The sequence below is a fragment of the Bos taurus genome, chromosome 22 (assembly GCF_002263795.3).
Source record: "Bos taurus isolate L1 Dominette 01449 registration number 42190680 breed Hereford chromosome 22, ARS-UCD2.0, whole genome shotgun sequence".
NCBI lineage: Eukaryota > Metazoa > Chordata > Mammalia > Artiodactyla > Bovidae > Bos > Bos taurus.
The window spans coordinates 47,500,419-47,523,796 of NC_037349.1; the positions used below are offsets into that span (position 1 = coordinate 47,500,419).

Here is a 23,378-nt window from a genome sequence, read left to right on the forward strand (position 1 = left end):
TCCACTGGCGAGGGACTGCAGGGGTTAGGAAGAGAGATTTATTCATTTCCTATAGTGTGTTTATTTCCTATATTTATTCCCTCAGTTATTAGCTGAGAAATCCAAATGGTCTGACACTTCTTATATTAGTGCCCTAAATTTCCCTGGGGGAAAAAAAAATCGGAATATCAATTGACTTATACATGCAGCTACATTAATTATTCCATTGATCTGAATTAATCTGCCTTTCTGAAAGGTATTTATTTTCTAAGTTTGTTTAATCATGTTCTCTTGAGCTACAAAAAGCAACAAACTGGGTCACCATCCACGTTGTTAAATTTGGTAACAAGGCTGACACCATCTGTGGCCTAGACTGATGATCTAGCCCCACTGATGGGGGCTTTTCACTACTTCTGCTTCTCCTTTGAAATGACTGTCTAAAGGCACATGTCTACAACCAAATCAGAAGCTATTTAAAATAGCCAGAGTCACACAAATCATCTCTAACACAGTATAAATATATACTAACAGTCAGTCTTTATCTGTATATCCAACTCCCATTTCCAGTTGTTCTTGCAGTAGCAGTATCCATAATTTTTTAAAATTCTCTACACAGCAGACTACAAAAGCCCAAAGATGAAGAGACATCACACTACATATAAAATATGCTGCACATGAGAGATGCAACATGAAATCCCGTACATAAACCATGAAGTCTAAAGTCATAAGAGCATACGGTCACCGTCTCCAGACCCTGGGAGAGCTCTCCCCACCTAGTTCTACCTTTACCACACACAGCTAAGAACATTCAGACCTATTAAAATACAGCTTCAACAGAAGAAACCAAAGACAAATGGAACCAGCTGAGAGAGGGAAAAGCAAAGCAGGAGAGAGAATTGCTGTTATCTGGGACCAGGCCCTCATTCACCTCATTTCTGCATGGGCTCCGGTCATGAAGGACTGATCCTTGCAAAGAGGATGCCACAGCACCAGAAAAATTCTGAATTCTGAATCATCAAGGCAAGATTACAGGATGTCAGAGGTAAAAACAACCCTGGCGATCTTCTCGTCCAGTCCCCTGAATTGACAGATGGGTCAACAGCAATGCAGAAAGGATCTGGGAAACGCCCCAAAATACAGCCAGTTAACAGCCCAGAGGGACAATTCCTAGTCCCATTCCAGTGCTTCTCAGTGCTTTTTTTTTTTTTTTAACGATATCAACCTTTCCCAAAGGAAGTTCCATGAAACACTGTGATGCACGCTGCCAAAAAAATGTTTAAAGAATCCATGACCAATTACTTTTAGGGACTAAGCTGAGTTAAACAAAATGAAACTGGTTTTTTAACTACAGACTTTCCTGGAGCTTTTACTGAGTTAATGTGCACGATAAATCTTTAAGAGAGCAATAAAGTATATGGAAGTATCCCAATTTATTTCACTATAGAATCATTTTATCCTGGAGCATGTCATAGGACTAACAGGAGGAACTTAGACATTCTATTATATTATTCTCAGAATTATGTTCTATGATGATTAGTTTTGTCATGCTCTACTTCTGCAACAATAGCTGATGTACAAAATCTACATGATAACTCTCTACTTACCAGAAAAATCGACCAAAGTACCCCAAACTCCCAAATAACACTAGATAAGGGGAAAAAAGCTAACATTACCAGGAAGAGAATGGCAGAACCAAAAAAAAGGCTACATGGAGAGAAAAGTTATTTTTAAATCTGCTACAAACCTCTTCCATGAAAAGTTTCACATCTATTTATACAAAATTCATGACTTTAAACACTTCATTCATTCAGTATAAATTTGAGAATACAGCTCAAAAGAGAAAAAAAAAAAAAACCCACTGCTGCAAAACTCTGTGAAACATCACACGCATCATTGTAAATTTCAACCACTCAGAAAGCCAGCTGCCCACTTCAGTACTGAGGTCAATGACAAGCACACATCAAGACAAGCAGCAATTCTAAGGACACTTACCAAGTTATGATTTGTTGAATTAGAATCATCTTCAGGGAATGGGATGTAAATAGCTAAGGCCACACAATTGGCAAAAATAGCCAATAATATAAATATGTCAAATGGTCTGAAAGTTTTTGTTAAGGTCTATATGTGTCATGCTAACATACACCATCTCTCTCATCACACTCTCAATCACACCATCTTGAACTGCTTTTTAAATGACAATCTTACACACAAATCCTTATTCAAATGACTGCTGTGACGATGAGGTTTCCAGCAGCAGTAATCATCAGTGGTCAACTCACAGCAGATCTTCCTATCAAATGACCTCTCCACGAGTCCTTTTCTTCTGTGGTAAGGATTACGTTACACTCATCCTTCTGTTGGACATTCTATATGAAAACCTAAAAGTCCATCCAATTAGGGCACTGTGTGAACCAGGTTTCTGCTTCGTGTCGTTTTCACAGCAACAAGGGCCTTAGAAAGCTAAATTCCTGGCTGTTGTAGACACAAAGAAAAATCATCATGAGATAAACCTCTTTCACAAATCCCTGCCACCATGTGCTAGAGCCATTTTCTTGGTGGCTCTTCTTGGCCAGGTCCGCCTGGATCTCCTGCCTGGACTAGAACAGGACAAGTCACCGAGGACCTTTTCCAAACCACCTGCAACTGTCTCGTAGCTATTCCAATCCTGTAACAAGCGAGTCAGGCTTCATCTCCCTCCTCTGCTTTCCTTACTAATCAGTAGTTACCACTGTTTCAGATTAGAGCTGGACTGTAGCTCTGTTTATAATGTGTTGTTATTGTGTTCAATTCATAAACAAATCAAATACAAGGCCATAAGAAATCAGCACCAGACACTTTCAGAGTTCGATTTAACATTTCTAAATCTCAGGGGTCTGTCTGGAAGAATCACTCTGTGAGCAGCCTCAACAGATACTTGCTTAAACATTCTGGTGTTATTAAGAGACACTGTCAAAACTGGCAATACAAAATTTGACATCTGCCAAAAATGACTGTTTTTCCTCTCTTGGTTTTCAGCCTTTCCAAATGCAAGGTTTCACAAGCACCAATCTAATCCCGAACTCCAGGCTTGGTTGTACAGCACTGTTTCTCCCAAACGCTCATCCACTACAGGCAAAGCCACAGTTTCACTCAACACCTCCAAGTCCTAAAGCTGGGAGGACGTGCACAGATTTTCTGCATTTACCTGGACTTCCTTCTGGAAAATCCAAAGATGCTGAAGGAAATAAAGACCCCTCATGTCTCTGTTCCATTGCATTTCATGAAACCTCAACCTTCTGAAGGACTTTAACACTCACTGAAACATGGATGTGAATGATGTTATTTCCTTACTAATTTGATGGGCTTATTTTTCAAGACACTTTTCCTTCCCTCATAGTCATTCTTTTAACTCACCTAGTATTACAAAATATCTTATGTAGGGATCCAACTTTAAGGCAATCTACTTTAAAAAGACTTGAGAAACTCCTTTTCATCTTTCCTTTTGGCAATTCCTTCTAAAACTTAAAAAGTCAATTGCCCCAAAGCCATCCTATATGGAAACACACTCACTGCCTCTTCCATCTCCCACATCACCATTCTGCCTTTTAAATTTCCTGATACCTAGATGATAAACCAGCAAATCAGAGAAGTACTAATGCTATTTAGGAAAACCAAACAAAAGACTACTTTTTTCATCACAGTGAAAAAAAGTTTCAGATTGCAGGTAATGCTGGATCCTCTCCTTCTGCCACAAGATTCTGACAAGCCAAGCAGAACAGTGTCAGAGAAATAGATGGGGCTGATCCTAAATCTCCCTTCCTTGTTCCCCCAAGTGCAGGACATACTGCCTTGCCTGCATGTATAAACAAACAGCAGGTTCAAAAAACTCATTCACCCAGTGCTGACAGAGCCTGGCACAGCTGACTTTAGAAGGCTGTCTATGCCCTGCTCCCAGAACTTAAAGGAAACTGTCAACTGAAAACAACACATCACATATCGTTTCAGAATCTCTTCTGTAAACGCTTCCCGTCTGCAGGGCGGCTTCTCCCTGTGCTGGCAGCCACAGCCCCTAATTCCTGCACATACGTGTCTGGTGGTGCGGGAAAGGGAGTCAGCAGCACCATCCAGGAGTTCACTCCATAAATTACTATATACAAATTACGGAGCACAAAGAGAAACAGCACCAGGCCTCCCACCTCACTCCGCATGAAATTAATGACCCCACTGAGAGGTCTCTGCTTACTCAGAGTCACATCAAGCCAACCTGAGGGGGAGGAGACCTTTGTGACTAAGTACGATCTGACTAAGTGCTCCTACCATGTCGCTGAGAGACCACCCCTCCTGAGGGACACCCCCTCCCTGTGGATCCCACTCCCTCCTGGGCCAACACCAGCGTTCAGTCCTCAGACTCAAAAAGAACCTATACAGAAAAACACATCCACACAACCCCAGCCATGTGAGAGACACCGCAGCACCCGCTGGAGAAGAGACATCTGTTCTGGAAAGGAAACGCACATGAAAACCCCTCAAATCCTACCCTGGGCTACTCTCTCTACAACCTTTCTAGACAGTTACCTCATTTTAACTCTCCGTGAGCACAGAAAATAGCCAGCTGAGACAGAAGGCTGCCTCGCTAGGCACTCAAATGATAAGGGGGTTCCAGCTCCACTCGCCAGCCAGCTGGTAACCAGTATCCTCTCTTTAGAGCATGGCCTCTTGACCCGGGCTCGGTGGGAAAGCCCTACATACATACTCCTTCCCAAGCCTAGGAACTGCTCAAGGGCCCGGGTCGACCCCAAATATAATTCTGGGAAAAGGAAATGCTGTGCTTTACCCAAACCAGTGAATCATCTGACTAATTAGAAAGCTATTTGCTCAGAAAGAAGACCTCAGTCAACCTTTTCTGATGGGTGGCAGGAACTAGAGCCTGGCCTCCAGGTTAAGGGAGGGGCTGAGCAGGCAATGCACCCCAGTTTTCCAAGATCTGAGCCCTAATAACCTGCCTGGGGCATTTGGAGTTCAGGTTTAAAAATACAAAGGAGAAACCCAGAAATGTAACTCCAGTCCAAGGATACAGAATTTTTTTTTTATAAAGGCAACAACTGCAAATTCCTCCACGGAGAGGCCTGGGCGCTAACTCACACGGGCTTTGGAAGAAGAGGCACACACAAACCTCTCCCTCCACAGGCTCCCTCATGCTCACATTTCAAATGCTGTTTTGGAACTTGTCAAAAGGAAATTCCAGGAAATCATAGCACTGATGACCAAATCGCTCCCTCCCTGTGAAGCAAATGTTCATATTTGTAGCTACCTGAACAATCAGACTCACCAAATGGCAGACCTACAAGCAACCTTAGCATTAATTGGAGTATCCAAAGCAAATTCCAAACATCAGAATGAGAAGAATTCCACTAAAGGTCAAAAATGTATTTATTCCTAGTAGAGTTTTATTTTTTAAGGAGCATACCTTATTTGCAATAGGTTCAATTCATACCGCTGCCAAAAAGCAAAGGTGCATTTCAACTAGCCATCTAGTGTCAGATGACCAAAGGTTAATTTAAGTTTCAGGTTGTCATTCCCTGCCCCCCCCGACCACCACTACACACACACACACACACACACACACACACACACACAGTAGCCTAAATTTACCCAGAGAGATACCCTTCTGTACCCAGAGGAGATAGGAAATTATATACCATGAAACCCTGTACACACGGCTTCTGTTGCTCACATTCCAAAGTGCTATCACTTTGTTAAGTGCCATTCCAGACAACAAATCCTTTTAAAGAACAGATGGTAAAAGAGAAAATGAGAAACACTTCCCCCATAAAAGGATACTTCCATTCCACTATACTAATGCAGGCTCTTCGGATGGGGTTATTGAGAGACAAACAGAAAAGGGCACGGGCAGGTCGGCTGTTGGACGAGTTACCCTGTTTTTTGCTCTTGGCGTATTGCTGACGTTTTCTTTGGGAGAGAGATCCGACAGGTGGGGGTGCGGAGGTGCTCATAGTTTGGGCAGCCTTGGCCTGTCTAGCAGCGTCGATTGCAGCTTGCCAAGACAGGACGGTTTGCTTGGAGCTATTCGGCTGAGAAGTTGGTCCTTCACCAGATAGAGGGAGCCTGGTGCCTCTTGCATAGTTTGCCTCTGGGAAGAAGGAAAAAGAAAAATTAAAAAAAAAAATGACACAATGAGAATCCAGTGTCAGAAGAAAGCTGAAGTGGTTCCCCATCAAGAAGAGCAGGGAAATCATCCCCATGTTTGCACTGGAAACCTCATATTCTATTTTTCAGAAGCAGGGTTAGGTCAGCCAGAGCAGCAAGAAAGTCCCTGAGCTCTGCCCAGAGTGTCAATAACACACGACCGCTGCATTTCGCCCAATGGGTTAGTACCTCTCTACATCCATATCTTCACAAGAAGTCTTTCAGTGCCTTACTTCAGACAAACTGAGGTCATTTCCACTTATACTCCACATCTTTTCTGACTTTCAAAACCCGTGTATCTCTAGTGAGTTAACAGATATATACCACAGCTTTCCTCCAAAATAACTACCATCACCAAAAAAAAAAAAAAAAAAGCAGTGGCAATAATTCAATAGTCTTAATCATTTTCAGGGTGTTACTCCAACATCTTTCCACAGCCACAAATGCATTTTTTTCAGCATGGGAAAAATAAATAAAAACTGGCACCACTGGCACCAGGGCAATACCAAGAGCCCCATAACAAATACCTAGATTATGCACTGACACTTCCTGCAAATGAAAATTCATGATGCTTGGGACTCATTTCCTCCACAGGCTTCCGAAAACAGAAAACATCTTTGGGCTTTTTTGCATTTTAAATTGCAGCGACAGCAGCCAAACCAGCAACCAGAGAAACAGACAAGGCAGGCAGCCTGCATCCTTACACCTAGAAGAGACAGGCTGAGTTATGTCAGGGGCCCTCAAGGCCTAAACAGGAACCATCTCAGCATAGGCTGGGACCCAAGTACACACAGGATAGAACCCCAAGGAGGCTTCATGTGCAAAGCCCTCTCCAGCCTGGGGTCAGGCCAGGACCCAGGCAGGTCTCCCAGGAACCTGCCTGCCTTGGGTCACAACCTCCTTACTGAGACAGAAGTCACAACGAGAGGGATGGGCATTTGTGAAACCAATTCTTGCTAAGTAAAGAGCACAAGGGAGAGTCAGAGCCGAGCACAGGTCTGCCTGGTTAGCAGCCTGAGAGGGGTCCACAGGAGTGGGCAGCAGAGGTCTGAACCAGGGGAGGAGTCGTCCCAAGTCTTACCTTGGGGAGCGCTCATTGGGAAAGATGTGAGCCCACAGAGAGCTGTGGGGACTCCAGCGACCTCTAAGGAGGAGTGAAGAGGGCTGGCCAGGAGCTGCACCCTCTTCCTTCGACCCAGCCGGGCCGGCCGGCAGCGTGGTAACTGCACGTGGTGCCCGGGCCGGGCTAGGGAGGGGAGCCCCACAGCGGCTGTGACTCCCCGGGCATTGCTAGGTTACCGACGTGTGCACAGCGGCGCTGGGAGCGGGAATACACTTTCCATCCGACCCTCTGGCTAGCGATTCCGAGACCCAGCCTCCCTTTCAAGGGTAGCAAAGTGCTTCACCCACCGACGAGAAGGGTGAAACCTGGCAACCCTGTAATTTTCCAGATGCCACCAGAGACCTTCTTCCTAATATACCAGGGGGCGGGAAAGGAGGCAAAGAGGCTAGAAAGGGGGCTCGGGCTGAAGACTCACAGCCACCCTCTTCCCATCGCTCGCGAGCGTTGGAGGAAAGTTGAGCCCGAGGACACTGAACCCGAATCACCTAGGCTCACCGCCCCTCCGGCGGCGGCGGCGGCACCGTACTCCACGGACCCCACGGCCACCCCACCCCACAAATGCATAATTAACTCTGACATTCAAGGCCTGAAGGGGAGAATGGAGTGGTTGTCACGCATCTCCCCTTTCTATGTAGATGACACCGAGCTAGAAGCATCCTCTCCAACCCCCTCAACCCACCAGCGCATCAGAGACGGGAGGGGGGTGAGAAGGAAGAGGGGGTGGAAAGAGGAGGACCATGACAAGGATGAGATTTGGCAGCGGGTGCCCAGGCTCTGGCTGCTCACCGTTCGCGTGGTCCGCTTGCTGCTGCCGTTGATGCTGCATTTTTTTCATCATCATCATCATCATCATCCACGAACATTTATTGAGCGCCTACTGTGTGCAGGGCACTGTGCTAGGCGTTGGGGCGGGGGAGGAACGGGTAAAGGGGGTGACCGATAGGTAAGAGCCGCGGTCCCTGCCCTTAGTCAAGCTTCAGCAGGGGGTGGGGAGGGACGGGGACAGATAACAGAAAATAAGAATAATTTATAAAAAACCGCTGGCCACCCACGCTCCCTCTTTTTCAAAATTGGAGCAAAATAAACTTTTTCTAAAAAATAAGATCAGATGTATATATTATCCTGATAATATATACATGCAATTTTTTTTGCTGCAAAGGAGAATTGGCTTGGTCCCCCCCTCTAGCGGAGGGACGCCGCGGGGATGCCGGCCCGGCCGCCGGGGCCGCTCGGCGCGCCCCCCATGCCCGCCCGCTCGCCCGCCGCGGTGCCCGGTGCCCGGTGCCCGCCGCCGCCGCCCGCGCCGCCGCTGGCTCGGGACCGCGGGCAGCCGGAGCTCACATCCGGGGACGGAGGCGCTCGCTCGCTCACTCCGCGCCCGCCGCGCCGCGCCGCACGCCGGCTTCGCCCTGGCGACGCTGCGCGCCCGCCGCCGCGTCCTCCTCCCTCCCCCCGCCCGCCCCGGGCCTCCCACAGGCTGCGCTGCGCCCCGGCGATCAGAGGCCGACCCGCGGCTCGCCCCGCACGGCCCACGCGGTGCGGGTGGCCGCCGCGTGGGACTCGGGGGCCCGCCGGCCTGGCTCGGCTGACCCGCGGGCGCCGAAGGGTTAAGCGCGCTCCAGCCGCTGGCCGCCTGCTTAACCCCCTCGGCGCCGCGGCGTGCTCTCCCCTTCCCCCCCCCCGCCCCCGGCGCGCCGCCGCCCCCCCCCCCCCCCCGCCCAACTCGCGGGCACAGCCCGCGGATCCCGCCGAGATCGGGTGCGGATGAACCGCTCCTCCACCGGCATTTCTTCAGGTCGGGCGGCCGGGGGACTTTAGGCTCCCACGGCGGGCCTTGGCTCCCGGCTCCATCCTACCCCGCTGCACACCTGGAGGAGGCCCCGCCCCCTGGGAACACAGGTGCGGGCGGGAGGTCGTCGCTTGGGTGGCGAGGGCCTCTGCCCGGCTCCCAAACCGCTCCGGGGCGGGGCTGGAGCCCCGTACCTTTCCCCGGCTCTTTCCAATTGCGGGGGGGCTAGGGAGCCCGGCTGTCTGGAGAGCACTCACTGCCCCAGGTAACAGCCCCTTTAGATCTAACCTGGTTTGCAAAGCGTCCTCCATCGCCCCCTCCCCCGCCTCCCCATCCCCCCCATCCCCCTGTGCAGGATCTGGCTTGGCTGTGGGCTCTGAAACCGTTGGGGGAGGGGGAGGACATCGCTCTTTCCCACTCCCTCCCTCCCTCCCTCTCCATCCCCACCCCCACTTGTGTCAGGAGGCAGGTACGGGGAAGTCAAAGCCTCCAAGGTCTTGCAAACTGGGTCCCTTGAAGGAATAGGCAGTGCTGCTAGAAACTGCAGACTCCCGTGTAGAAGTAAGGAGAGTAGTTGGTTTTATGGTACCTTCACGGTCTCATTTCGTGGGGGGCGGGGAGGGGGGGGTGCGGATTTTGCAAATGGCAGTTCCCGTCCAGAGGGGAAGCTACTGTCTCTAGTGCGTGACCGGTATTTCTCATGTAGCGGTCCTACTGGCTCTTGAATAAGGACGTCTGCTTAGTTACTTCACAAGGTCCGATATATTTGCTTTGGTTCTGATCTGCATGTTCCTACAGCCTTTTAGAATGTTTGGGAACAGAGACTTAAAAGCAAAAACAAAGCAAAAAGCTCAGCGCAAACCAAGAAATTAAGGGAAGGTGTTCTTTGGCCAAAGAAGGCACACTGGGCACCCTTAGCTGTTGGGGGCCACCTGAGGAGTGGGGAGGAGGGCGGGGAGAACCTTCCAGAGAGGGCATCCGGACAAGATGGATGGGACAACCAACCTTCCTGTCCTTTTCTGTTTTTACAAGGAGAGGCAAGGAGAGAGCCTTGAGGCCTAGTTGGTAATAGAAAACTGGCCTGGGCCATCTCTGAGGCTGCTTCTGAGACCAAATCTGAAAGGAGAGTAACCAGCTCCCCTCAGAGAGTTTCCCATCCTGGACCCCTAGGTCCTGAAGTGTGTTTAAAATACACAAGTACACTTGTCACTTTCAGAAGTCTAGGTCTAAAGCTCTGCCTCTTGAGACCTATTCTGCAAAATCCCACCCTGTTATTTGCTCACAACTCAGCATTCACAAGGCACCTGGTAGAAACAGGGGACAAATCTACGGCGCAGCCCCTCCCTCAAGGACCTAAGTACACTCTAGTACAGGAAGTAAAGACTGTGTATTTCTAACACTATTTGGATCACAGGCGCTATAACAGGTATGAAGAAAGTGCTATGTGAGCATCAGAGAGATTTATAATAGAGGAAATCAAGTATTTTCAAAGAGATGACATTTTAACTGATTCTTAAAAAACGGACAGGGAAGGAAAGAGGAAGGGACAAACAGATGAAGGACGGGGATTTCAGGGCAGTGAATATGCTATACAATATTGTAATGGTGGGTGTAGAACATTATTTTTATGCATTTTCAAAACCCATAGACGTGTACAACACAAAAGAGTGAACCCTAATGCAAACTGTGGAGTTTAGTTAATAATGTAGCAATACTGGTTTATCGGTTCTAAGAAACCACAATAATGCAGAAAGTTAATAACAGGAGAAACTGTTGGGGAAGAGAAGTACACGGGAACTCTACTTTCTAAGCAATTTTTCTGTAAACCTAAAAATGCCCTTAAAAATAAAGTCTATTAAAAACAGGTGACTAATTTTGTAGGGCATCAGTGGAGTAAGAGGAATGGGCTTTGAGGGAGAGAGTTGAAGGCAAGGGAGACTGCTGTACAAGACAGGATGTGTTCAAAAATTAGCAGGAGAGCAGAGCAGCTGAGGTGCAGGCCACCAGGCTGGGGAAGGAAAGCTAGCTGGCTTGCTAAAAAGAGCAGATTTATCTTCTCTGCAGTGGAAACCAGGGAAGGTGTTTAAGCTGAGAAGTGATATTAAATTGTGACTTGGGTTTCCCAGTTTTACACTTCAGATCTTAATGAGTTTATGGAATTAGAATTTTTCACATTTTTCCGTCCCAGCTTCTGAATCCCATCTTTGCAATGTCTCCAGCAAGTTTTTGTTTCTTTTTTCTTCTTTTTGAGGGCCTTTATTCAGCTTAGTTCTGAAGGCTTTGGCCCACTGGGTAATTTAAATATTTCTATTCCCATGATAATCTGAATTCCTGAATAAATACATAATAACAACTAATATTTTTTAAAAGCTTCCCATGTGCCAGGCACAAAATACAGGCACTTTACATGTATCACCTCGTGTAATTCTCACAATGAGGCTATGAGACAGGTCCTATTAACTTATTAATCCCCTCATTTTACAGATGACAAAACCAAGACACCAAGGAGTTAAGTAATTTGCCCCAAAACACATGCAATTATTTAGTAGCTGAAACAATAAAAGATGAAGGAAGTCTAGAATAAAAGATTTCATCTCTAAATCAGCCACATGTGATAAGCCACATCACCCAATTATGTCACTAACATGCTACTGTGGAGTTTTAATCCCTAGGCCTTTATATATATAACACTATCATTTAAAGCGCCATACTGGCATTCTTGACATGGTGACCTGAATGAATTTCATTCAGAAAACCTCACCCCAGTCCTCACCATACCCCAGGGCTTCACCATCACACACCCCTGGGCCACTGATTAGATGCCCCATCTCCTTTCCTCCTCCCGCAAATAACCCATCTTGTGCTCAGAAAACACCGTGTCACTTCCCTAACTAAAACAGAGAAAAAGCTAGTTCCTCTTTCCTTCTGACTCCAGTTTAAACTCCTCTGACCAGCTTTCAACCTTATCATTTTGCACCATTCACCTTCATCGTGGTCAGCAGCCTCCTCATTAGGCTGTGAACATGCTGTGCTCATTCCTGACTCTGCCCTGGCTCGCTTTTATTCTCTGACCCAAAATCCTGCCTTGCTGACCTCTAACTAAACCCTCCCTGTTTAACAAGTCCCCAGCAACTCCCTGCCTCCTCCCAGGAGCCTGCTCAGATTCCTCTATGCTGCAAACGCCCCCACCTCCCCTTTCCTAAAGGCCTACAGCACCTGGTTATTCCTTTGATTAGATACCTTCTTGTGTCTTGTTTGATTTCTTCTTGGCTATAAATCCTGTCTCTCCAAGCACAGTGCACGTCCTTAAGCAAGGATCACCTCCTTAGCCCCCCTCCCCCAACTGCCAAGTGTTCTGCTCACAGCAGGCACTAAATACTCTGATTAATCTGCACGGGATCATAAAAGCCCACAGATATAGCTAGAAATTGTCAGCTAATATTTACAAAAATCCCATAAAATTTATGGCAGGGTACTTGGCCTTTTCGATGGTAAAAAATACATATAAACAGAGGGAAAATTGAGTCCTCTGCACTCCAGGAATTCTATTTAAGGAAGAGAAATAAACAGATCCTGAAGGCTAGATGCACCATATAGCCATAAACAGATTGTGAATTTGGGTCGGAATGAGTTTCCATCCTCAGGCCCTAAGAAGCTAGCTCTGACCCGCTAAGCAGCATACAGGTGGATACAGGAGGTGCAGACATGAATTCCAGGCAGAGGAATGACAAGAGCAGAACATGAGCAGAAAGTCAGTTAGTGGGTGGTTAGGCTGGAACCTGGAGAAGGCAATGGCACCCCACTCCAGTACTCTTGCCTGGGAAATCCCATGGACGGAGGAGGCTGGTAGGCTAAGTCCATGGGGTCGAGAAGAGTCAGACACGACTGAGCAACTTCACTTTCACTTTTCACTTTCATGCATTGGAGAAGGAAATGGCAACCCACTCCAGTACTCTTGCCTGGAGAATCCCAGGGACGGGGGAGTCTGGTGGGCTGCCGTCTCTGGGGTCGCACAGAGTCGCACACGACTGACGTGACTTGGCCGAAGCAGCAGGCTGGAACCTGGGAGTACTTCTGAGTCATAAGTGAGGTGGCAAAAGCAGGATGGAGAGGAATGGTGGCAAGTCCCCAGTATCTGGCTCACCAGTCCAGGCATTGTCCTGTAAGTGATTCTTAAGCTTTTTAGTCTCAGGACCCCTTCACATGCTTAAAGATTATCATAGACCCCAGACAGCTTTTGCCTTGTAGATTGTCTCCCTTGATATTTACCATATTCAAAATTCACAATGAGAACATTTAAAACATCATTTCTAGTTCATTTTAAAATAGTAATAAGATCATTACCTGTTAACATAATTTTTAAAGGAAAGTAACTCTAGTTTCCAAAACAAAATAAGAAGTATGGCATTCTCTTACATTTCTGCCAATCTCTTTACAGTCTGGCTGAGAAAGAAGACAGCTAGATTCTCCTATCTCCTGCAGCATTCAATCTGTAGTGATGGATTATTTGTATTGAAGTAAAGGATGAATATTCAGTCTAATGTGGATATGAATTTGGAAAAGGTTTTAATAGCCTTTTAAGATAATTGTGGATATTCTTCTTTGGTATGACACCAAAACTTGACTTTTAAAGGTTAGTTGAAATACGGAATTTGAAACCATAACAATGCAACTTTTCATACACTGTTCTATTAAAATCAATCAGTTTATATTGCACTGTGAATGGATCTTTCTACCCATGCAGAATTTGGTAACATCATGCATCGGTCATTGAAATATTTTGGCTCCCTGAGTTACACAGACCTTCCAAATGTTGACATGTTTCATCGTACAAGATCCCAAAAAACCACATTCATTGTTATCACTGCCTGTCTCATCAGAAAGTCTTTAAGCATTGGGAAGCTGTCAAGCTCTCGGTGGTAGACAGAAGTTTTTCAAAATTCTCATTTTCACTTGAAGGCTCAAATTTTATAATTGGCACAAAGACTGTCAAGATTTTTCTTGGAGGTAACTGGCTCACTTCATTCATTTTCAACAAAATATCTGCCAGATATTTAGGTCTCCATAACCAAAGTTTGTCAGTAACAATGGTGTTACACGAACAAGCAACCATTTAGCTCAGCACCTTAAACCACTGTACAAATGAGACAGCCACTGCATGCAGCAGTCACGTTTTATATCTGCTTCTCAATATGTCACCCAGCATATTAAGAAGACATCTATACAAGGATGAGATTTAATAAAACTAATGATTTTTACTGCTTCATCAAGGAGATTAGTAAAACTGACTTTTTTTTTTTACTATGAATACACGACAGAGATTGTATATCACATGATGTCCCCCAGTGCACTTTGGGGTCACTGCATTGACACCAGAAGTTTGAACTGCTGTTGATTTTCCACCATGAATGCAAATGTCAACACAGTGGGAATAGCAAATAAGTTTTAGTGTTACTGTGAAAATAGTTTTGACCTCAAAGACCCCTTGAAAAGGATCTTAAAGTCCCTAAGGTGAGGGCTATGGATAAAATACAGGATGCTCAAATATTGCGTGGGACCTAGACATGTTAAAACATTTTTTTGTTATCTGAAATTCAAACTTAATTGGGCATCCTATATTTTTACTTTCTGCAACTGGCAACAAGTAACTGAACCTTACCTCTGGGGTTCCATAAACCACACTTCAAAAATAGCTACTCTGGGGCCATCTTTGGGCAGAGAATCAGTATCAGAGTTACGCTTCATGAAAATAGCTCTAACTCTAGTGGGCAGGATGGATCAAAGAGTGGAAATATTTGTAGGTGCAGGAAGTCCTGATGCAACAGTTAAGAATATGTTGTGTCCTCAGGCACTCAGCTGTGTCCAATTCTTTGTGACCCTATGAACTGTAGCCTGCCAGGCTCCTCTGTCCATGGAATTTTCCAGGCAAGAACACTGGAATGGGTTGCCATTTTTCTACTCCAGAAAGAATATGTCACTTCTTATCTATAGTTATTAAGAGGGGCAACACTATCCTAAGCTTGGGCAAGGAAAACAGAAAGACTTGCAGAAGGCAATTTAGAAGTCACTAGAGCATGGTGAGTAGGGGAGGGCATCCCCATTCCACTATTCTAACTAGCCACCCTCCTCCCAACACCTCCATCCCAATCAAGACTTCTTGACTTCCACAGACTTGTATCCCCACCCAGGCTTCCCAAGTGGCTCAGTGGTAAAGAATCCACATGCAGTGCAGGAAACACGGGTTAGATCCCTGGCTCTGAAGATCCCATAGAGTAGGAAAGGGCAACCCACTCCAGTATTCTTGCCTGGCAAATTCCATGGACCGAGGAGCCTGACGGGCTACAGTCCATGGGATCACAAAGAGTTGGGCATGACTTAGCACTCACACAACAGCAGCATAGCCCCACCAGCAAAGTATTATTTAAAGGCCTTGCTTCTTGCTTTGGTCACATGGAAAGTAGAGCCCAGCTGGTCTTTATCCTTCATCAACTAACTATTCACTTGAAGAGCAGGATTTATGTTTCATATCAGGCTATGTAATTCCAGTTCCTTTTAACTGGTTCATTCCCATCCCCCTTGACCCAATTCTTATATCTTATCCATCACTCTCTGATGCAGCAAATCCTTTCCATTTCCCCAGTTGGGAAATCCTGGCAAAGTGTAAGATATACAGTCAACACCCTATTATCCACGCTAACTGAAGGACAGTGAAGAAGGCAAGTCTTATTTCCTGTCTGTGGAATAAACCGGTTATAAAACATGATCTCTAAGGGTTCTTACCTTTCTGATATTAAATACTGGAAACGCTACACTTTAGAGACAGGTATTCGTGGGCTCAAATCCTGCCCCTGACAGCTAGTAACTACATGGCTTTGAGGAACTGACTTCCTTCGGGTAAAACAGGGAAACTATCACCCATCTCATTGATTTATTGCAAAGATTTAAAATAACGTTGTAGAAGCTCAGAGATACACCTTCACATTGAATCAGATATCTCATGTGAATTTAAGTATATGCAGTTACAGAGAGAAAGGAAGGAAAGAAGGGTACCACTTAATGGTGCTGGCAGGGACTTCCCTGGCAGTCCAGTGGTTAAGACTCTTGCTTCCACTGCAGGGAGCAGGGTTTCCATCCCTAATCAGGGAATTCAGATTCTGCATGTCATACTGTACAGCCAAAAAAATTAAATAAAACATAAATGGTCTGCCCTTCCTTTGGTTGGTCTTTGCTCTCACCTTTATGGCCTGACCTTAACACTTAACTCTTTGCCTGCATTAAGATCAATCGACTGTGATGACTGTCCTTTTCATTTGTGAGAATCCTGTCACTCAATATAGTCCCAAAGCAAGAGAATGCACTTGGATTTTTTTTTCTTAAATAGTTTTGTATTTTGCTTCATTTTCATTTCCAGTACACACTTTACTGTTTAAGGTTTAACAACCAATACTGACAACCAAAGCAGATAAAGCGAAGAACAGAGATATTAGTGAAATAGGTATTTACATCCAGGCACACAAGGACAGTGCCATGGAACACACTGAATGTGAAAGGGGACACATACGCAGCACATCAAACATTGGGTTTAGTCAGCACCACTGCACAGCCGCCTCCATGTTAAAAGCAACTAACCACTGGAAATAAAACTGGTGTAGTCACACACAGTGATGGAAAAATAATACAAGTCTGCCTCTGATCAACCGCAGGAGCAAATTTATGAGGACAGGAAGTTGTTTGGGAGATCCAGAGAGTCAATAAACATCAGAAATTTTATAGGTCAAATGTTATAGTTTCCTTTCATTTCCTCAGAGCAGTTGTTTAAACTATTCAGTTTGCAAAACAAAAACTAAAGTTTAAATGGCACCGGTACCTTTCAGACCTGGCACCCACAATATACGTGGACTTGTTCACTTTTCTTACCGCTGTAAAAAAAAAAATCAAAGTCACAAATCCTTGATATTGACATAAGCCTTTTCCACTTTTAAATCAATGTTTTGGGAGAACATTAAGTAGGAAATGATAAAAAAAAAATTAAGAATCTTCATTTCATTAATTTTAAGTTGCTTAATAATACACAGAAATAAGCAGCAACAAATCTTAAATGCTTTGGACCCTTTAATCCCCTTGGATTAGCAAAGTAGAGAGTATTTAGCCAATTCAAGAACATTTTCTTTCCGTCTGACAAAAATGCAACATGAAAATGCAGTAACTTCTCTTAGCTTCATGATTATAGTCATAAGTAGATGCTAAAAGTTGGAATTTGACCGTGAGTTTGAAATTTCAAAAAAGTAGTCAGATCTTTCTACATCCTAGGTTATTAGAACATGCACGCAGGGGGAAAAAATGCCTCTTTTAAAAGGATTCCAGTTCGAAAAAGTTTTATAAATGAAAAGGAACATTGTAGGAGTCAAAAGAGACATTTATTTGAAGAAGAATCATACAAAGTTATGTAACGCACTACAGATTATCTGTTTTGTGTCCTAATAACCAGGTTGGCAACGTATTGCCTCCAAAAATATGGAACTTCCTATTTGTCAGTTTTATCATTTTTTCAGGTTGCTATTTTTAATGTGTGTTTATAATACACTGAAGACATCTCAGTCAATCATGTATTGAGCAAAATAATCACCATGGCAGGGAGACACACATGGTAGTCTTTATTGTCAACACGTCTATAAAACCACATAAATATTTGTTAGTGTTCCATTTTGATAAATACAAGGAACACATGGGGCTGAAAGGGAAACATATCCAGAGCTTCATAATTTTTCTAAGACTGACACTACTTTAATAGTAAATAGCAAAGAATGCCAGGGTCGGTGGGAGGGGCTTTGCAAACACTCTTTACATCAGAAACAGACTAGACTTTGATGTGGGTGAGCTGGTGGCTCAGATGATGAAGAATCTGCCTGCAGTGTGAGAGACCTGGGTTCAATCCCTGGGTCGGGAAGATCCCCTGGAGCGGGGCATGGCAACCCACTCCAGTATTCTTGCCTGGAGAATCCCATGGACAGAGGAGCCTGGTGGGCCAGAGTCTATGGAGTCACAGAGAGTTGGACACGACTGAGCGACTCTCACACAGTCAAGTGACTCCAGGACAGACCACCGCGTATCTTGTCCCTGAAGCTAGGTGCTACAAAAGGCTTTTCAGAATTCTTAATTTTCTACTAGCTTGCCCCTCTTCCCCTTTCCCTCAGCAAGTCTCTCCTGGGCTTCCTTTCCCAGCTGCCTAACTGGACCCTTTCAACACTCAGAGACCTTTCTTCTTAGAAGCTTCTTCCCTCTATTCTCTTTGTTTCCTCTTCCAAATATATTTCTTCAAAAGTCTCCAAAATGCCCCCAACTGTTAGAGCTTAGACTGCAGAAGGCAACGTGAATAAAAAGAAACCCACAGAAAGGATTAGAAGATTGAGGGTCACGTTTTGGCCACACCTGGCAGACGTCCTAGAACTCAGCAATAGTACACTTTAGAACTAGAAAAACGGTTCTAAGAGTGGGAGGCTTGGAGACCCACCTCTGCTCGTCAGTGACTGGGCGGGGGGGGCACACTTCAGCGATCACTGTCTTTCTGCACTTACTTCTTCATCTGTGAAGCACCTGCCTCACAAGGTCACAAGGTGTGAGAGGATCATAAGAGACTGGAATGGGAGAGCATTTTATAAATTACAAGGCACAGGACCCACAGTTTCCAAAGTATAGCTCGTACAATAGCACCAGCAGTCTCCGAAAACCTGTTAAAATACAAATTCGTCAACTCACCCCAGACCTACTGAATCAGAAACTCTGGACAGTTTCTGGGTGGTGTCCAGCCATCAGTGCTTTAACAAGGCCCCCAAGTGATTCAGATGCCTGCTAACGTTTGAAGATGCTGCACTGTACAGATGAATTGCTTTTCAAGAGATTTCTGCTGGTTGCTGCTTCTGATGGTTCTGAATAGATTCTGCCACCGTCAGGAACATTAATGCCCTTGTACTGCAGTGGTACTTATCCCCGGAGGAGCACAATAGCTTGCTCTCCTCTGTTCTCTCCTGGATTCTCTCAAAATTCGACAAAGTAATGCAACTGGATCCATTTCACAGAATCCCAGAGCACTTAAATGTGGATCATACAATTCATGACATCTCTGAGGGCTGAGAATTATTCCACCACAAAGCCAACCTAACACCTGAATGGAAGCCTGTGTACTGAGGTTTCAAGGATACTGGAAAGATCTAATTCTGCACTTTTCCACCCAGCTCACCGATGCCAGAAATTCCATCATCAGAGCTTAAAGCCTTAAGCTGAAATGCCAACAGCCCTAGAAATCTCACAGCCAGCCCTTTACTTCCCAGGTAAAGTGTCCTGTTCCTGAACAGTGGGACACCCTTGCCTGCTTTGCAAACCATATCCTGAAGCGTTACCTCAGGTCACTATAAGTAACTGCTTCCTTCGCAAATTTGCCCAAGGCCAGGTGTGCACACAGAACCAAATATGCATCATAGGTGTGTTAAAAAAATAATAATAATAACCTAAGGATTGACTTGGGGAGTCTCAGGCTGAAAGAGGAAGGATGAATAGATCACAACAGAGACAGAGCCAAACAGGGAGATTCCTGCTTTTTTGGTGCATTAGGAAAGACAGGGAACTTCCCAAACTATCACGAAAGCAAATCTTCCAACTTCATTTGGTCCTCTTCTTCCACATCTGTCTATACATTTGACATTCTGTGTTCTTTTAAAAAAAAAATTATAAGAGTGTAGTTTGCAAAGCACTCTGACATGCAGTACTTCATGTGCTCTCTACAGCCCATGAAGAAGAGAAAATTCCTCATTTAGCTAAGAAGGAAACTTGTGCAAGGATTCTGTCAGTAAGTAGCAGATCTCACTTAGATTTGAACCTGACTCTAAAAGACTACTACTTTCAACTTGGTGTGTATTTTCAATCTGGTTGGTACCCTGTTGCTGAAGTGGTCTGTGTATTACTGTTCAACTTGCAGCCTCCCTTTTGGAGAGGGGTGCTGGCCTGTGGATCCCTGGTGCAGAGCATGAACCCCAGGTTCCTGCCATCCACGCAGGCTCCCAATTTTCTCCCACTGCAGACCTCCTCCCTGATTCCAGGACACAGAGCTTGATGACGCCACAGATGGGCAACACCATCAGGCATGGAAAAGAGATTCTGCCACACGTAATTTTACTCTGAAAATATCACTGTGGAAGTGTGTAGCTGAGTCACAGAGTTGGCAAGGGAATGTCACACAGGCCAGGCCCTTCCGGCAATGAATTCCATGGGGCTCTACACGGGGGCCCCGGGCATGGTCCTTCACTGATCTAGGCTGACAGTTGCTGAGGCCAAGTTGGAAGGACATTCCTTGCACTACCACTGAGGTGGAGACACTTGGATCATGCAGAGAAGTCTGCCCTAAAGTCTTCTAAAATTCCTTCCAGGCCTCCCATTCTAATTTATACACAAGAAAAGCCTTTATTTTGTAATCTGGTCTTCTTATACCATTTGTATGACTCAGGCTCCCACTGAATCACAAATCCACACTTGAGCACCACCCTTTCACCTAAGCTCCAGTGCCACACCACCAAGTGCCTGGCAACTATAGTTGGCATCAAATCTAAGTGGAAATGTCTTAAGTCAAACTAACGTCTTTGCAAACCAGCTCCCAGCAGCAAATTCTAGCACAACTATTTTCTCAACCGGCAAGACTCGACCTGGTGGAGTGGCCTTCTGTTTCATTTTGTGTCTTTGGTTCATTGCCACTAATGCCTCTTTCCTGAGCACACTGCTCATACTGCTGCCTGCCTTATCTTTATTAAATCTTTCACCGTGCTATTGTCTGATCCAATATTTTCATTCTTGCTATACAGCCATGAAAACAGTACTTCTCAACCTTGACTGTAGGTTAGAGCTTCTTAAAACCTTTCATGTCCAAGCCCCATCCCCAGAAAATTCTGATTTGGGAGGCCTGGGGGTCAGAGATCAGACATCCTATCATTGAGAACCACTGTCCTGAATGACAGCACTTATCAAACTTTAAGGTGCACAGGAATCACCTTTATTGTTTAGTCACTAAGTTGTGTCCAACTCTTTGTGACCCCATGGACTGTAGTCCACCAGGTTCCTCTGTCCATGGGATGTCCCAGGCAAGAATAGTGGAGGGGGTTGCCATTTCCTTCACCAAGGGATCTTCCCAACCCACGGATTGAACCTGTGTCTCCTATATTGGCAGACAGGTTCTTTACCTCTGAGTCACTAGGGAAGCCTGAAATCACTGCTGATCTTGTTAAAATGAAGATCTGGATTCAGTAGGGCTAGGGTGGGCCTGAGATGCTGTGTTTCTAACAAGCCCCAGGTCATAATGATGCTCCCAGTTCCAAGCCCATACTTTGGGTCTCCTGGGTTCTAGCACACCAAGTATAGGAGCTTCAGCATTACCTGGGGGCTTTGGTGATTGTAAGGCCCTTCCTCATTTCCCAGGCTTCCTGTTCTCACTAGTACATCTCCTGACTCCTCCTAACACACCAGCCCTGCCTTGCATTCTGATTTATTTGGGAAGTCTGACTCCCTCCTCTCTGCCTAGTTAAATCTTAGCCCTATGTCAGTTTCCAGCCTAGGCCCTGTTCTGCAATTTAGTCTTTCCCAACTATTCCATATAGTTTATTAATTTTTTTTCCTCCAATCTCCCACAACTATAGGAAGTGTCATGATCATTCCATCATATAATAAACTCCACAGCTGACAGCAAGAAGAAAACTGTAAGAAGAGAGATCTGGAAACTAGGATCCATTTTTGACACATTGTAACCACTGGCACATCATTTTCCCTTTCTCTAAAATTTCTCTGAATTCAACAATACATTAAAAAGATCAAATACCATGATCAAGTGGAATGTATTCTAGGAACGCAAGGATGGGTCAACAACTGCAAATCAATCAATATGATACACCAAATTAACAAAATAAAGGATAAAAATCATATGAGCAAATTAATAGATGCAGGAAAACATTTGACAAAATTCAACAGCCATTTATGGTAACAACTCTCAACAAAGTGGGTATAGAAGGAACACACCTCAACATTACAAAGGCCTTATATGATGAGCCACAGCTACTGTTATACTCAAAGGAGAAAATCTTAAAGCTTTTCTTCTAAAAGAAGGAATGAAAGTGGTCCATTCTCACCACTTTCATTCACTGTAGTATCAGAAGTCCTAGTCAGAGTTCTTAGGCAAGAAAAAGAAAAACAGGCATCCAAATTGGAAAGGAAGAGATGAAACTGTCCTATTTGCTGATGACATGATACTATATATAGAAAACCCCAAAGACTATCCAAAAACTGTTAGAACTAATAAATGAATTCAGTAAAGTTGTAGGATACAAAATTAACATACAGAAACCTGTTACATTTTTATACATTAATAACAAACTATCAGAAAGAGAAATTTAAGAACACAATCCCATTTACATTTGGGTCTAAAAGAATAAAATACTTAGGAATCAATTTAACCAGGGGTAAAAGACCTGTACACTGAAAACTGTAAGACACCGGTGAAAGAAATTGAAAAAGACACAAATAAATGGAAAGATATTCTGTGCTCATGGGTTGGAAGAATTACTATTCTTAAAATGTCCACACTACCCACATCAATCTACAGATTCAATACAATCCTTGTCAAAATTCCAATGGCATTTTTAACAGAAACAGAACTAACAATCCTAAATGTATATGAAACCACAAAACAATAATCAAAGCAGTTTTGAGAAAGAAGAATGAAGTTGGAGGTATCATGCTCCATGATTTCAAACTATATTACCAAGTTAAAGTAATCAAAAGAATGTGGTCCTGGCACAAAAACAGACATATAGATCAATGGAACAGAGCCCCACAATAAACCTATGCATATATGGTTAATTAATTTACAACTAAGGAGCCAAGAATATACAATAGGGGAAGGTTAGTCTCTTTAATAAATGCTACTGGGAAAACTGGATCACCACGTTCAAAAGAATGAATCTGGACCAATATATTACACTATATACAAAAATAAACCCAAAATGAATTAAAGAATTGAATGTAAGATCTGAAACCATAAAACTCCTAGAAGAAAACATAGGTGGCAGTGTCCTTGACATTGATATTGGCAATGACTTTTTGAATTTGATACCAAAAGCAAAGGCAACAAAAGCCAAAATAAACAAGGGGGACTACATCAAACGAAAAAGCTTCTGCACAGCAAAGGAAATCATCAGCAGAACGAAACTCCAACTACTGAATGGGAGAAAACATTTGCAAATCATATATCTGATAAGGGGGTAACAT

At 44.6% G+C, this 23,378-nt stretch overlaps 1 protein-coding gene across 12 annotated transcripts in view; it reads right to left on the reverse strand.

Annotated features, from left to right (window-relative positions):
* Positions 1 to 8,517, reverse strand: part of CACNA1D (calcium voltage-gated channel subunit alpha1 D) — a 370,601-nt gene extending 362,084 nt beyond the window's left edge. For 11 of the 12 annotated variants that reach the window (XM_010817680.3, XM_059879485.1, XM_059879486.1 and 8 more), the window contains exons 1-3: positions 8,075 to 8,517; positions 5,800 to 6,109; positions 1,972 to 2,077 (exon numbers count right to left, since the gene is read on the reverse strand). In XM_010817680.3, coding sequence (XP_010815982.1) covers positions 1,972 to 2,077; positions 5,800 to 6,109; positions 8,075 to 8,141 — 483 coding nt within the window. In that variant the 5' untranslated portion in view covers positions 8,142 to 8,517. The remainder of the gene's footprint in view (positions 1 to 1,971; positions 2,078 to 5,799; positions 6,110 to 8,074) is intronic. The other variant, NM_001193025.1, reaches the window with a different exon arrangement.
* Positions 8,518 to 23,378: the final 14,861 nt, after the last annotated feature.